At 34.4% G+C, this 16747-nt stretch overlaps 1 protein-coding gene across 1 annotated transcript; it reads right to left on the bottom strand.

The window, feature by feature from the left end:
* Nucleotides 1–5693: 5693 nt before the first annotated feature.
* On the bottom strand, nt 5694–7760 carry LOC128556002 (death-associated inhibitor of apoptosis 2-like). The gene is made up of 2 exons (XM_053539881.1): nt 6963–7760; nt 5694–5726 (listed from the first exon to the last, which is right to left on the bottom strand). Exons 1-2 carry the CDS (start codon nt 7758–7760, stop codon nt 5694–5696), a joined length of 831 nt encoding a protein of 276 aa, XP_053395856.1.
* Between the last annotated feature and the right edge of the window lie 8987 nt (nt 7761–16747).

The following is a 16747-nucleotide window of genomic DNA, read 5'->3' as shown; positions in this document are numbered from 1 at the left end:
GATAATCACTTTTTCAGTTTATCAACTGTAAACCTCCATTGACCAAACGTTTTCAAAATTAGAATCCTTTCTGTATTTCCATTGTCAATTACTAGGATTTATTTTAAAACGGCAGCCGAGTCTTATTTCATTTGTTTTTTCAAAACACAATAGAAAGATTGCTAATGATATTGGATATTGATATCAGTACAAGGCAGCCGTCGAAAGGGTGAATCAAATTTAAGCTGTCCTACCTTTTCTGTTACTATTATTGGTATCTTATGTACACAACTATCAAGTATTAATAAACTTTGATAATGTGGCAGTTGACCTCAATACGAATGACACTGTTTATTTTCCAATATACTGCTGTTTGCAGATCAAATTGCCCCTTCAACTTTTTTGAAATCGATAGAATTGCACGGTTACATCATAAAGACGGTGAAGCTGAAGCTATTTTTGGAGTAATCCTGACAGGTTAACCCCGACTCACCCATTCACTGAATGTGTCCTTGACGTAACACAAAGCGCGCGCTCTGACTCTATCTTTGTAATCGCCGTTCTTGCATATGTTGTAAAGTACAATAAGGGGATAATGGATATGTTGTTTTAAAAGTAGAATATAGAATATTTCAACTACGTTCAATGGAAACAGCGTTTTTGTTTGTTATGACAAATATTATCGACGAAATTTCCAACCACGCAAGGTATACATGGTTTAACGTATCATTGATAGAAAAAGTGGAACCTTCAATCTACGCAACACTTGTAGATCTAAGTGTCATTTCCATAAAAACTGATTAACTTGTTATTCAAACTTCTGCAGAGTCTTCCGTAGCTGTAACTCCATTATAGATCCAGTTTTTTATCTATTTAGTTTGGGTGGGGTTTACGTATATGTGAATTTATCTACTATTTATTTGAAGTCGTTTAAACACTATTTCAGTTATTTACAAACTGGCAGTTGATAAGCCTTGTCTTCGTTTATGGAAAGAACCAGTTATAGACTCGCATAAGTCAAAATAGTTCGAAGTTTAGTTTGTTTTATATTTGTGACGGTCAATCTAAAAGGACCAGAATAACTGAGGATAAATCACAGTACACCGTCGTGTAAAGTTAATGGTTTTATCGCTTGCACATATGTGTAACGCTAATCGTGTTAAGTACATACATAGGTTTTAATCTCCAGAAATTAAGAATTTTGGGGAATTATGATAATTTTTACATATATTAATGAGGAATTGAATCCCCCTTTTGATACATGTAAGTTTAATTTGAATTTATCTCATATTCGCAACAAAATCAGCATTTAAACCCAAATCGGCAGCCATGACAATTTCTTTCCAGTGGAGAAAATAACTCGTAACTGTTTCCTAGAATCGCGTCAGATAAGTAAGACTCACATATTCAGTAAGAAATTACCAACTTTTTTCAACTAAAGAGGCATGGTCGGTTCCGGGAATCGAACTTATGCCCTTTAATCAATGATGAGCGAATCCAACAACTCGACCACGGGTCAGTCGCGTTTTATAATTATTGTGAAAGCTAAACACGAGATACATCATTTAAAAGAAAAGTCTGCAGCAAAAGGTACTGAAGTTTAGGCAAAAAAATGCCTGTAATGTATAAGAGGGTGTCTTTTTTCACATCCTAAATGTAGTGTGCATTGTGGCAAGATTAATTTAAATCCCGTTCCAACAGTATTTAAATCAGCATTTTATCTTGTAAAATTCTCGGTCATGCAGCCAATGTAAACAATTTCATTCAATTTACTCGTATCGGAAAAACTACTTGAAGGGCGGAGTTACCTGTATAGACGAGGTCCAAAAATAGCTTCAGCATCGCTGCTTTTGTGACATTTTGATCTGCAAACAGTAGTATCGGTTGAAGGTTGATGTTGAATTCATACGTAGATGTTGAACTAATTGTTTCTGTACGCAGATGTGTAACTCACTGCCATTGTACGCAGATGTTGAACTCATTGTCGTTGTACGCAGATGTAGAACTCAATGCCATTGTACGCAGATGTAGAACACAATGTCATTGTACGCAGATGTTGAACTTACTGTTGCTGTATGCAGATGTTTAACTTATTGTCGCTATACTTAGATTATGAACTCAATGTCGCTGTACGTAGATTTTGAACTTAATGTCGCTGTACGTAGATTTTGAACTCAATGTCGCTATACTTAGATTATGAACTCAATGTCGCTGTACGTAGATTTTGAACTCAATGTCGCTATACTTAGATTATGAACTCAATGTCGCTGTACGTAGATTTTGAACTTAATGTCGCTGTACGTAGATTTTGAACTCAATGTCGCTGTACGTAGATTTTGAACTCAATGTCGCTGTACGTAGATTTTGAACTCAGTGTCGCTGTACGTAGATTTTGAACTTACTGTCGCTGTACGTAGATTTTGAACTTACTACCACTGAACGTAGATATTGAACTCAATGTCGCTGTACGTAGATTTTGAACTTACTACCACTGAACGTAGATATTGAACTTCCTGCCTGCCGCTGAACGAAGATGTTGAACTTATTGTCGCTGTATGTAGACTTTGAGCTTACTGTCGTTGTACGTAGATGTTGAACTTATTGCCGCTAAAGTTACTGTGAACTTACTTTCGCTGCAGGTAAGTGTTAAATTTATTGTTGTAGTACGTAGGGTTTAAACTGTAGATGTTGAAGTATTGTCGTTGTGCGTAGATGTAGAACGTACTGTCACTGTACGTAGAGTTTGAACATTTTGTCGCTGTACGTAAATGTTGATTGTTTTCGCGCTGTATTCAGATGTTGAACTTAAAGTCACTGCACGTAGATGTAGAACTTTCTGTCGCTGTACGTAGATGAAAGAGGAAGTAACGCATATGGACAAGAGTAATTGTCACAAGATTGGAAATCTACAACCAGGCCAAGACGTCTGTCCGGAGAATGGAATACCGTTCCCATGCTATACTGACTAAGATACATGCATGTTACCCTAACTGGAGTAAACAAATGTTCTTCTACTCTGCTTCATATTCATTAACAATATGAAATTATTTCCAGGAATGGAATAAAATTTCCGTATTAATAGCATCTTTTACTGGATACACACAGTAACAACAACAGCATCAATGTCTGCCTTTCTCTTATATTTTTGCTTTTTTTTATTTTGCGAGATACATTTGGATCTACACTACATTAAAATAGTTGCAAGGTTTTAAATCAGCTCATCTGACATTTACGTTGAGAATTCGATAGCACAACAACGGTATGCGAGTAGCTGCTATCCAAACAAACAAAGGTTGTCTGGACACTTTATAACTCTCGTCTTTTAGTAATATATTGCCATAGAAAGCGCATTGAAATGATGCATAAACTAAGCGAATAATATCATAGCCAACACTTTACATTTAAGCAGGATCAAAGTTCGATGGCACATACATACATTTATACTTGAAAATTCATTTGGAGATTATTTTTAAATTGTATACTTTCATAGTTTTTTAAACAAAGGAAGGGACAGCATAATTATTTTGTTCTGAACAGGCCAAACCTAAAGGTTTTAAATCCCTAGTTTTACGAGCACAGAACATAAGAGCGTTCAGTAAAACTCAAATACATCGAACTCAGATAAAGTGTAAACTAGGAATACAGAACAGTTTTTCTATCCCTCGATTGTTTGTCGACTTTATTTCATATATAAGCCTTCGGGTACTGCGAACTCAGTCATAGCAAAAAATAGGTAATACAATATACGGTTTATTTGCTAAAACAAAGTGGCAATTTTACGGTCAGGTGGTCTAATGGTAAATCACTTGACTGTTGATCCAGAGGTAAAGCGTCCGAGTATTTGTCTAGGCGCTCGAAGTTCTTAAGCGCCTCTTATCCAACTAAGAGGACAGTACTGTGTCTTCGTTGGAAAGATGGCTTCGGGTGTATCAGCACTGTACAGTGGGCACGTTAAAACATGACCTTCTGATCACAAGAAGCTAGGCTAAGTTAGTCGGACATGACTGTATCTAAGGTTTTTGTCTCTGTATGTTTGTGTTCTCAAGGCTTTCTGTTGCTCTGTCTCTGTTGTCAGATCATAAATAGAGGGCGAATGGTGTCCTTAATAGGTTAATAGGCTGCCGTTGTATGTGTCTATGTATAGCACATTTGGTCGTGTTTATCATAAAAAGGGTGCTATAAATTTGTATAGCATAATATGCTAAAATAACATAATGTAATATATCAGGTCGTTTCAAAGTTATTGTACGAACAAAGTTCCATAAATATCATTGTTTATTAAGAACAGACATTTGTGTTTGTGTGGTTGAAATTTTGTTATTTTGTATAAACCATTTCTAAAATGTCATAACAAGTTGAGTTTTGTTAGACACAAGGAGTCAGAATAGGCAATTATAACAATACTATGTAGTTCAGAACAAGACCTTAAATACAGACCTAACTTATTAAGTATTAAAGACATTTTGAGATGTTTATTTGGTGTTATTTCAATAAATATCCGTTGGTTAGATTTTGAAATATATAACTTGACATGTTTAAGCTTGTATTTCTATAAGTTTAGTGTATACTGCAGATATACATAGAGGAAACAAAGTTACTTGATATAAGTTTTGTGTATATTGCAAAGATACATAAAGAAAACAAAGTTACTTGATATAAGTTTCAAATTTATTCGGCAAACAAACAAGACTAAACACAGATTTTGTGTAATTGCTTGAGTAAATTATTTAAGTGGATAGTCAGCATGCACAGATCATAAGTACGGAGTCGTGTACAGAATAAGGTCAACTAATCATACCAATCAGGAATATCAGAAATGAAGTAAAGCATTTAGGTTATTGATGTTTCAAAAACATTTATTCTATATATATTATATTGTATAGTACACAAATATGCTTATACAGTATATAGTACACAAATATGTTATTATGATCTAGTAAACGGAATTGTGGATGACTAGTAGTGTGGGTTTTTCTTTCTCTTCCTCTATGTGACTGTGCTATTTTGAAATTTTAGGCGTCTTACGTGTCATATTGTATTTACAAATAAACAACGGAGAAAACTTTGATAAGGTAATAAAATACTACTAAAAAGTCAAATAGCATATCAATATCAAGAACTTCATTATAAAAAATCACATTTTTATAAATAGAAATAATTCATTTATGTTTAAGATTTACAGTTTTTCCTACTTCGGAATACCTTTTATTTGGCAAAATGCAAAAGCATCGCTACATTTTGAAAATACTACGTAACAATTTATTATGTTGCATGACATTTTTTAATGAGCTTATGCTATATAGTAAATCAATCGTGAAAGGTACATTATGTATCCTATGAGTGTAAAACTACTAAGTTTTGGTGTTTGTTTATAAAGAATGATCGTTGAAACAATAGGCAGTCATATCTCTTTGTTTATAAAGACTGATCACCGCAATAATAAGTAGTCACATATCGCTCTGCATTATTAACTTTGAAGCTCTGTTTATATTTACACTATTAAAAAGACAAGTTTGATAATGTAAATTAATATCATTAGCAAAATACTGCGGACACTAGAGACATTAATCAATTAATTTATAGGATCCATGCCATTAACTAAACGAGTTAAGATCCCAATTATGATCACTGCCTCCGCTGTAGTGTAGTGTTCTATATTCCCGGGATATATGTCTTTCTCAGTCTAATAGCAAAAGCTTATTAAAATACAACTTTTAAAAGTCAACCTGTGTGGTGGGTACAAGAGGCTAAATAACGAAAAACAAACAAATATGAGAAATTTTGTACAAATGTTTCTGTACCTACTTTTGAAAAAAAAAAACATTACAGGTCGTTTACAATGGGGGCGCATCAAGCGCGCGCACGTCTGTCTAAAATTCTGTCAAGTGTACGCTATGTCACGTGCTTTTTCTATGCAATATAAAGCCATAGGCATAAAAAAATTCAGCCCATTTCGCTCGCACATCATTTATAAAGTATTATCAACACAAAGGGATGCGATATTCATATGCATACTGGGAATTTTCTGCGTATAATAATCATCAAGACACAACCAATAGTTTTCTCTGTGCCCTCGCACGTCATCACTCGTTATAACTAATACCACAGCGGTAACTAATACAGCAGCGGTAACATTCCTATGAATCTGAAAGCTTATAAAGACAGCTCGCTCAGCTCGCCATTCAGAATTACATTATAACCACCTCAGATAATACTCCAGGCAACAGAGAGCAAAACCTTCTGCTCACGTAACATAATATTTGCTCAGGATGATGGATATGCCTATGCATAAGAAAGCTAAAAGCTTGAACTTTCAGCTCCTTTCATCGCATGTCTTCATTAAGTATTATTTACACCACAGGACGTGAACAGAGCCAAACAGTCGTTAAAAGTGTCATTATATATATATCACGCATCATCGGGTTAAAAGGTCAGCAGAAAACGAAAATTAAAAAATAGTTTACATGCGATTTAAGAATGAGTTTACGAAATCCAAGTTAAAGTTAAAATGAAATTATTTTCCATATACATCTAAGTGCTGTAACTCTGATTAAATAAAATATAATTTACAGTTTAACTCAAAAGTTTGTCAATATCACGTTTTGTAAATATTACATACCAATATGTGAGGAAGACTCCCATTCAAAAATGTTAATACAGCCTTGGGGTTAAAATAAAGTAAATAATGTAAGTAGCACATAATGTTTTAATTAGAAAAGTGCTCAAACTATGAGAACCATGTGGACTGCAAATGAAGGACAGTCATAGATATTAAAAGGTTTTGTTGTCAACAAACGTTAGTCAGTTACATGTATTAGTACATTATTTCAAACGGCCATTAGAGCTCGGACGGTGCCTTTAATTTGGGTTCTACAGACTGCGCATTTAGTTAGTGCTGAAATACACTGGGGGCAACAAACCATGTGGCCGCAGGGTAACGTAATAATACATGCAATTGCATCATAACATATTTTACACGTTACTGGTTCCTTTAATTTTCTGTTTGTTTCTTTCACATCCTCTTCTTCTTCAGAACCTTCTCCGTCTGTTTCTATATCGTCTTGTTCTTCGTCTTCGGAAAGCTGTGATGTCGCGTTTGCATTTTCGTTTGTTTCCTCAAATTCTTGTATAACTTTTACAAGTTCGACAGCTGAGAATTGTTTCTGTGCGTCTTGCTTGATCAATGTTTTTATTGCCCTTTTTAAGATCTCTTCATCTGTACAATATTCTCTTGCAGCAATAACAGCACCTTCGTTTCTATTTATAGCTAGCTGTACAGTATCCACTACTTCGTCTGAATCGTCCACGTCAATATCAGAGTCTTGGGCTTTTTCTCCTAGAATTTTTCTGATATACCCTTTACCTTTACACTGAATCACGTGACCACAATCCGGGCTGGCTAGAACATGTTGTTCCCAGGGACAAGCTCCTTCTGGCCAATCTTTCAGTCCTATACTGCAATAAAAACATCTAACAGAGTCGTCTACTCCCGTATACCCAAATCCAGCTTCAGCTAACTGCCTTACCTCTTGCGTTTTATCCTGTGGCCAATTTTCGAATGAAGCAATTCGGGACTGAAGAGTACTATACTGTTTGTGCTTTGGTTTGTCAATCAGTATTCCCAAGGTATCGCATTTTGATGGATTGTCTCTGTTTCTTGGTGATTTATTACGTGACGTGTTTACAGATGTATGGTTATTTCCTGGATTTCTTCCTCTGTCTTTGCGAAAATAATCTTGAATATCTTCTGAAATTTGTGATCTCGATAGAACACCAGCCATCTAATACCCTGAAAGATAAAACTTGCTATGAAACCTGAAAAACAGGGGAAAATCATTATTTGTACAGTATTCTTTTATTTTCAAGATGAGATGTTATGCTCAATGTTTTGGCCGGTGAGTGTAACGTTACTTCGAATTTATCGCTGAGATACACTGCAAACTGGTTATCAATTTGTTTTTGTTCATTTATTTGTTCATTTGATACTCCCAATTAAAATCTGGCGCCGTAATTCTTAACCATTAAGCAATACTATACCGGGATTAATGTGTTAATACATTTTAGAAGAATCAATATAATCGATGTAAAACTTGGTTTTGGGACACCAAGAGTTGAATGACAGTGCTAACGAGACACGAACTAGCGAGAAATCTGAAGATTAATTAATTAAACGAATTAATTGTAACATTGGTAGCTATTTGCCAGAAAACTTGATTCCATTGGTTTCCTACAACCAAATTAACCGTGATTTAGAAAGAAGTAAAAACGATAATGTCTATTTCTACCAGCGGTGGTTTCTGTTTTATTGTTTGTATAACATGAAGAAGTTCTCACCAACACTAATTTTATTTTCAATAGAACTACACAGGAATTTCACCAGGAAAATAATTAAATCTAAATATTTGTTTTAAAGTTATCATTCATTCTAACAAGGAATTATATAATGTTTTCAGGAAAACTCCATCTTTGATGAACACGATTTCGGTCTCTACACACAGTATTCAATTACGTGAACTTCTTTTTTAAGTAAATTACATGAATTGGTATCTCAACAATCAAATCTTATGGGATGTTTTTGCATTTGTCTTTAATATGTAAACTAGTGCAGCTTAATTGTAGTTTTGTTTGAAACATGGACAAAACAAAATACTATAACCTGTTATTTACAACGGATCCGGATCTATGGATAAATATATCTGTGTGAAACAAAAGCTTGACTTGATAATTATGCAAAGAAACATGGAAAATACTAAGCATCCTGGAGACAAAACGAAAAAGACGCATAACCGTGTGTAACGCCTGGAATAACATAAGAATATCACATTTTTCGCTTTTCTAAGTTTCATTTTAGTGTTTATGTTCTAGAGATGTTTATATTTAAAGGGTGACAATACATTTATATCGCATATCACATTAATAAGGTACAAAAAAGCTTTTTGATTAAAGCAGCTTATGAGAAATATTTTAATAAGTAATCCGATTAATACTGAATGAATAGAATCATTTGACATCCTGGTAACATCCACGAAGTCTACCGTTCCCTGTATTATATAAAGAAGCGAGTTTATTACGTTCACAATACTTTTAACATTCTTAATTTATAACGTCCTTAACGTATATTCTTGCATAAAAACTACTTTTTTCACTGGATCCGCCCATGTATAAACGGGAGAAAAATCGTGTGCAAACAAGGCAATTCACGTGCTGTTAATACATTATTTTTATTTTTTTTAATTGCTTTGCCAGGGACGTATGTATGTATTTCTGCGCAGACTGATATTTGGCATCTGCATCTTGTTTCTTCCATAATAACCTCTTCTTGTAGCATTATAGATACAATGTAATTCATAGTATATTTAGCTGTATCAGTTTCCAATCCTAAACGTACTGCCCCCATCAATGTACGCACTAGCTTCTCTTAGAGTTTACTCCCTTTACCAAGCGTCTGTTCAGTTATTGTAAATAACTGTGAATAAATAAGTATCGCGTGTAACTTGTGCTATTGCCCGTTTTTAGGTATTATATCAATGATTTTTGTAAGTATCAGTTGGTTTGTTTTTACCTGATTTTTCGCAGAATTCATATAATAAACCTCGAAAGCTAGTCACTAGCTTCGTACTCATCCGTACTCTAGGTGTGTTTGTACTCAAAATAATTCGGATGTAAAGTTGTTATTCTTAAAATTGTGTTCCTGTTTATTAAAGTTTTAAGTTATATGCAAAATTATGTGTAATGTAACATTTGTAATAACTAAAAATAAAAATAAAATGCTCAAAAACCTTCAAATCACGCTTTTAGTAGTGTTGTTGTTATGTGTGCCCCGGTTATGGATATTTAAAACATGTTTACCGTTTCCAAGAACAACCGAATGGTAACTAAAAATGTACCGGAATCGTAAAGTCATCACATATGAAAACAATGCATTTAGTCGTCGTGTAATGTTTTTTATGCAAGAATAGCGACAATACACGTTTGTTTTGTGTATTAACGCCTGCAGAAGCCCTTGGGATATGTTTGTGACCTCTGTCTCGGTCACAAACAATCCCGCGGGCTTCTGCAGAAGTTAATACACAAAAAAAACGTGTATCATCCCTACAATATCCTTAACTTTTATCAGTCTTTGCTTAAATTTTTACCGCTAGTATCATGTCTGTTAAACGCGGAAGAAGGAAAACCAGGTTGTTTTATTTAAGTATTTATCTATTGTCTTATTAAGTGTTCATTTATCGTGTTTATAAGTGTCTAATTATATCTCAGAGGGAAGGAAGTGTTCTTTTTTTTTTTTTTTTTTTTTTTTTTGGGGGGGGGGGGGGGGGGGGGGGAGGTTGTACGAACATTTTCAGGGTTTAGCCGGCACTCATGAATATTCCGTATATTTCCGTAAATTAATTTTCGGCGTCCGAACATAAATAGGGATATAACTATTACATACATAATTGCGCGGACAAAGCATTCAGCTGCCATTATCAGGGTTGTGGGTTCGAATCCTACGTCTGACCATATCCCCCCCTCCCCCCCCCCCCCCCCCCCCCCCCAACCACCTCAAAAAAAAAAAAAATATATATATATATGAATACTTGCCACTTATTTTATCAAACGTATCGTGATATTTATAGTTCATTTTTTAAAAGTTATTTTATTTACCCGTGTTAAAAATGGAATAAAAGTGTTTTAAAAGTATCCTAAATAAAAAGACAAATTACCTGTCACCAATCTGACTAAAGTACATCTCCTATTACGCTACACTTAAAGGTCCATTACTAAAACCCGAACGAGTATTATATGAAAACCAGAGTTTGTAGCTGAGACTTCCTATTTACTGAAAATATGGCCCACTGCATCGGTTCTGACCAAATAGTTATGAATATGTTCAAGAATAACTAACAAATAAATAAAAAATGTTGCCTATGTCAAACCGAAAGTATGCTTTCCGACTGCTTACGAACCCGTCGAGCATCTTCGGACTTTTTCGGAAGAATCCTCCGAAACGAGGCTATAATTTATAAATAGATGCAAAATATATCATATGTCCAAACGATAACGTGATTTTTACAAACTTAGCACATGGAATTCAACAATTTTGTAACTCACAAAAACTTCATGAAAATCATTCTTATAATATAAGTAATATACAGCTATACTACAAGTTTTCAGAAGGACAATTCAGGCCCTTCCCAAATAAAAGTGTTTTTACAACTTCGTCTGTAAACTTTTTCAGTTAATCTCTTTCCAGTATAATTTTAAGAATATAAATGAGTAACTGTCTTACACTGCAGAAACAAAGTATGATTAAAATTTACCTAAATACACTTATTTATATACACATGGCTACATTAATTTAATAGGATTTTAGACATTAAACACATTGTCTTGGCCTAATATATGTCACTGTCAATTTTAAATTTAAATTTTGTACATCTCATATTTTTCGTGCAAGTTGTGCATAATTACCATCATGGAAATACAGTTATTTTGTTGCGCGTCTTAAATGGATATTCGTTTGAAACAATTTTAAAATCACGTGATCCCGAAGAATTTCCGACCGATTACGGAAAAGCGATAAACACGAAAGTAGGACAAAATGACCCCCCATGTCAGTCTAAGAAAATACAGAAACAATCATTTGTTTCTCTGTACATGTGTTGATTTCAAGGGAATATTGCACGTCTATCGTAATGTTTAGTACTATATTTCAAAATGTGTAGTCTTTTTTTAAGATTTATGTCTATTCATTTGTCTTTATTTTGCACCTTTAAAAGATCAAGTACTTTAGTCAGATTGACCTGTCACCAGCGTTCCAGAAAAGAAATACTACATTACATATGCTGAAAACAATTTCAAAACAAATCAAATGCATCAAACGTATTACGTAGTAACACTCCTTTAATGACATTATGAAACATGTTTTCTTTTCTTTTTTGTTTTTGTTTTGTGATAGTTACCTCGCTACCATTAATGAGTATACATTGTACCATATCTAGCCTAAGGGAAAAATAAATTGTGATAAAATATACTTACAATATTTCACAAAAAGGAGAATGAAATGAAATATAATTTAAGACACGACCTTTAAAATATCCTCCTTCCTGTTTTTTTTTTTTACAATATATGGAATCCCACTTTATAATAAAAAATAGTACATCTAAATTTAAACTCATACGTGCGTGTGAATTTAACTATTCATTAAAGATAAACTTCTGTTGATAATCACTTTTTCAATTTATCAACTGTAAACCTCCATTGACCAAACGTTTTCAAAATTAGAATCCTTTCTGTATTTCCATTGTCAATTACTAGGATTTATTTTAAACGGCAGCCGAGTCTTATTTCATTTGTTTTTTCAAAACACAATAGAAAGATTGCTAATGATATTGGATATTGATATCAGTACAAGGCAGCCGTCGAAAGGGTGAATCAAATTTAAGCTGTCCTACCTTTTCTGTTACTATTATTGGTATCTTATGTACACAACTATCAAGTATTAATAAACTTTGATAATGTGGCAGTTGACCTCAATACAAATGACACTGTTTATTTTCCAATATACTGCTGTTTGCAGATCAAATTGCCCCTTCAACTTTTTTGAAATCGATAGAATTGCACGGTTACATCATAAAGACGGTGAAGCTGAAGCTATTTTTGGAGTAACCCTGACAGGTTAACCCCGACTCATCCATTCATTGAATGCGTCCTTGACGTAACACAAAGCGCGCGCTCTGACTCTATCTTTGTAATCGCCGTTCTTGTATACGTTGTAAAGTACAATAAGGTGATAATGGATATGTTGTTTTAAAAGTAGAATATAGAATATTTCAACTACGTTCAAATGGAAACAGCATTTTTGTTTGTTATGACAAATATTATCGACGAAATTTCCAACCACGCAAGGTATACAAGGTTTAACGTATCATTGATAGAAAAAGTTGAACCTTCAATCTACGCAACACTTGTAGATCTAAGTGTCATTTCCATAAAAATTGATTAACTTGTTATTCAAACTTCTGCAGAGTCTTCCGTAGCTGTAACTCCATTATAGATCCAGTTTTTTATTTATTTAGTTTGGGTGGGGTTTACGTATATGTGAATTTATCTACTATTTATTTGAAGTCGTTTAAACACTATTTCAGTTATTTACAAACTGGCAGTTGATAAGCCTTGTCTTCGTTTATGGAAAGAACCAGTTATAGACTCGCATAAGTCAAAATAGTTCGAAGTTTAGTTTGTTTTATATTTGTGACCGTCAATCTAAAAGGACCAGAATAACTGAGGATAAATCTCAGTACACCGTCATGTAAAGTTAATGGTTTTATCGCTTGCACATATGTGTAACGCTAATCGTGTTAAGTACATACATAGGTTTTAATCTCCAGAAATTAAGTATTTTGGGGAATTATGATAATTTTTACATATCCTAGGGAGCCCATGAGCCGTCCCTTAAATGATTTCCAGCAAAAATGCATTTAAAATGTATAACACTTTAGGAAAATTTTAATCTTACCTTAATAAATGTTCCTATTCCTTTCAATCCATGCAATATTTTCAGAATAGTTTTTCAAGTTATAAAAAGAAACAGAAAAACAGCACATGTCAGTTAGATATCGGCCATTTTGGAATGCCCTTGTGACGTCACACCAAGTTATTTGTCACATCAGGTGACTTTCATTGAGAAAATGTAAACAAAGCAGACGTAAATTTTATCCTGAAAAATAAGCTTTTATTACAAATAATCTTCGATGAATCTTTAGAGGATGGGAATAAAAAGTAAGTTTTAGTTGATTCAAAATGAAATTATGCTAATAATTCATGTTTTCTCTGCATAATTCATCATCTACTTCCAAGAAAAAAATGAAAATGGAAGTGAAAAGTTTTTTCCACAGTTTGCACATGTGCGGTGATAGATCTCGCGAGATATAAGTCAAAACTAAACATGGTAACGGGTCAAGGGAAGGGACGGCTCAAGGGCTTCCAACGATATATTAATGAGGAATTAAATCCCCCTTTTGATACATGTAAGTTTAATTTGAATTTATCTCATATTCGCAATAAAATCAGCATTTAAACCCAAATCGGCAGCCATGACAATTTCTTTCCAGTGGAGAAAATAACTCGTAACTGTTTCCTAGGATCGCGTCAAATAAGTAAGACTCACATATTCAGTAAGAAATTACCAACTTTTTTCAACTAAAGAGGCATGGTCGGTTCCGGGAATCGAACTTATGCCCTTTAATCAATGATGAGCGAATCCAACAACTCGACCACGGGTCAGTCGCGTTTTATAATTATTGTGAAAGCTAAACACGAGATACATCATTTAAAAGAAAAGTCTGCAGCAAAAGGTACTGAAGTTTAGGCAAAAAAATGCCTGTAATGTATAAGAGGGTGTCTTTTTTCACATCCTAAATGTAGTGTGCATTGTGGCAAGATTAATTTAAATCCCGTTCCAACAGTATTTAAATCAGCATTTTATCTTGTAAAATTCTCGGTCATGCAGCCAATGTAAACAATTTCATTCAATTTACTCGTATCGGAAAAACTACTTGAAGGGCGGAGTTACCTGTATAGACGAGGTCCAAAAATAGCTTCAGCATCGCTGCTTTTGTGACATTTTGATCTGCAAACAGTAGTATCGGTTGAAGGTTGATGTTGAATTCATACGTAGATGTTGAACTAATTGTTTCTGTACGCAGATGTGTAACTCACTGCCATTGTACGCAGATGTTGAACTCATTGTCGTTGTACGCAGATGTAGAACTCAATGCCATTGTACGCAGATGTAGAACACAATGTCATTGTACGCAGATGTTGAACTTACTGTTGCTGTATGCAGATGTTTAACTTATTGTCGCTATACTTAGATTATGAACTCAATGTCGCTGTACGTAGATTTTGAACTTAATGTCGCTGTACGTAGATTTTGAACTCAATGTCGCTATACTTAGATTATGAACTCAATGTCGCTGTACGTAGATTTTGAACTCAATGTCGCTATACTTAGATTATGAACTCAATGTCGCTGTACGTAGATTTTGAACTTAATGTCGCTGTACGTAGATTTTGAACTCAATGTCGCTGTACGTAGATTTTGAACTTAATGTCGCTGTACGTAGATTTTGAACTTAATGTCGCTGTACGTAGATTTTGAACTCAATGTCGCTGTACGTAGATTTTGAACTCAGTGTCGCTGTACGTAGATTTTGAACTTACTGTCGCTGTACGTAGATTTTGAACTTACTACCACTGAACGTAGATATTGAACTCAATGTCGCTGTACGTAGATTTTGAACTTACTACCACTGAACGTAGATATTGAACTTCCTGCCTGCCGCTGAACGAAGATGTTGAACTTATTGTCGCTGTATGTAGACTTTGAGCTTACTGTCGTTGTACGTAGATGTTGAACTTATTGCCGCTAAAGTTACTGTGAACTTACTTTCGCTGCAGGTAAGTGTTAAATTTATTGTTGTAGTACGTAGGGTTTAAACTGTAGATGTTGAAGTATTGTCGTTGTGCGTAGATGTAGAACGTACTGTCACTGTACGTAGAGTTTGAACATTTTGTCGCTGTACGTAAATGTTGATTGTTTTCGCGCTGTATTCAGATGTTGAACTTAAAGTCACTGCACGTAGATGTAGAACTTTCTGTCGCTGTACGTAGATGAAAGAGGAAGTAACGCATATGGACAAGAGTAATTGTCACAAGATTGGAAATCTACAACCAGGCCAAGACGTCTGTCCGGAGAATGGAATACCGTTCCCATGCTATACTGACTAAGATACATGCATGTTACCCTAACTGGAGTAAACAAATGTTCTTCTACTCTGCTTCATATTCATTAACAATATGAAATTATTTCCAGGAATGGAATAAAATTTCCGTATTAATAGCATCTTTTACTGGATACACACAGTAACAACAACAGCATCAATGTCTGCCTTTCTCTTATATTTTAGCTTTTTTTTTTATTTTGCGTGATACATTTGGATATACACTACATTAAAATAGTTGCAAGGTTTTAAATCAGCTCATCTGACATTTACGTTGAGAATTCGATAGCACAAACACGGTATGCGAGTAGCTGCTATCCAAACAAACAAAGGTTGTCTGGACACTTTATAACTGTCGCTTTTGGATGAAAGAAACTGTCGTCTTTTAGTAATGTATTGCCATAGAAAGCGCATTGAAATGATGCATAAACTAAGCGAATAATATCATAGCCAACACTTTACATTTAAGCAGGATCAAAGTTCGATGGCACATACATACATTTATATGTGAAAATTCATTTGGATATTATTTTTAGATTGTATACTTTCATCGTTTTTTAAACAAAGGAAGGGACAGCATAATTATGTTGTTCTGAACAGGCCAAACCTAAAGGTTTTTAATCCCTAGTTTTACGAGCACAGAACATAAGAGTGTTCAGTAAAACTCAAATACATCGAACTCAGATAAAGTGTAAACTAGGAATACAGAACAGTTTTTCTATCCCTCGATTGTTTGTCGACTTTATTTCATATATAAGCCTTCGGATACAGCGAACTGTCATAGCCAAAATTAGGTAATACAATATACGGTTTATTTGCTAAAACAAAGTGGCAATTTTACGGTCAGGTGGTCTAATGGTAAAACACTTGACTGTAGATCCTGAGGTAAAGCGTTCGAGTATCTGTCTAGGCGCTCGAAATTCTTGAACGTCTCTTATCCAACTGAGAGGCCAGTACTGTGTCTTCGTTGGAAAAATGCTTTGGGTGTATCAGCACGGTCCAAT

The sequence above is a fragment of the Mercenaria mercenaria genome, chromosome 3 (genome assembly GCF_021730395.1).
Source record: "Mercenaria mercenaria strain notata chromosome 3, MADL_Memer_1, whole genome shotgun sequence".
NCBI lineage: Eukaryota > Metazoa > Mollusca > Bivalvia > Venerida > Veneridae > Mercenaria > Mercenaria mercenaria.
This window is presented reverse-complemented; position numbering and strand designations above follow the sequence as displayed.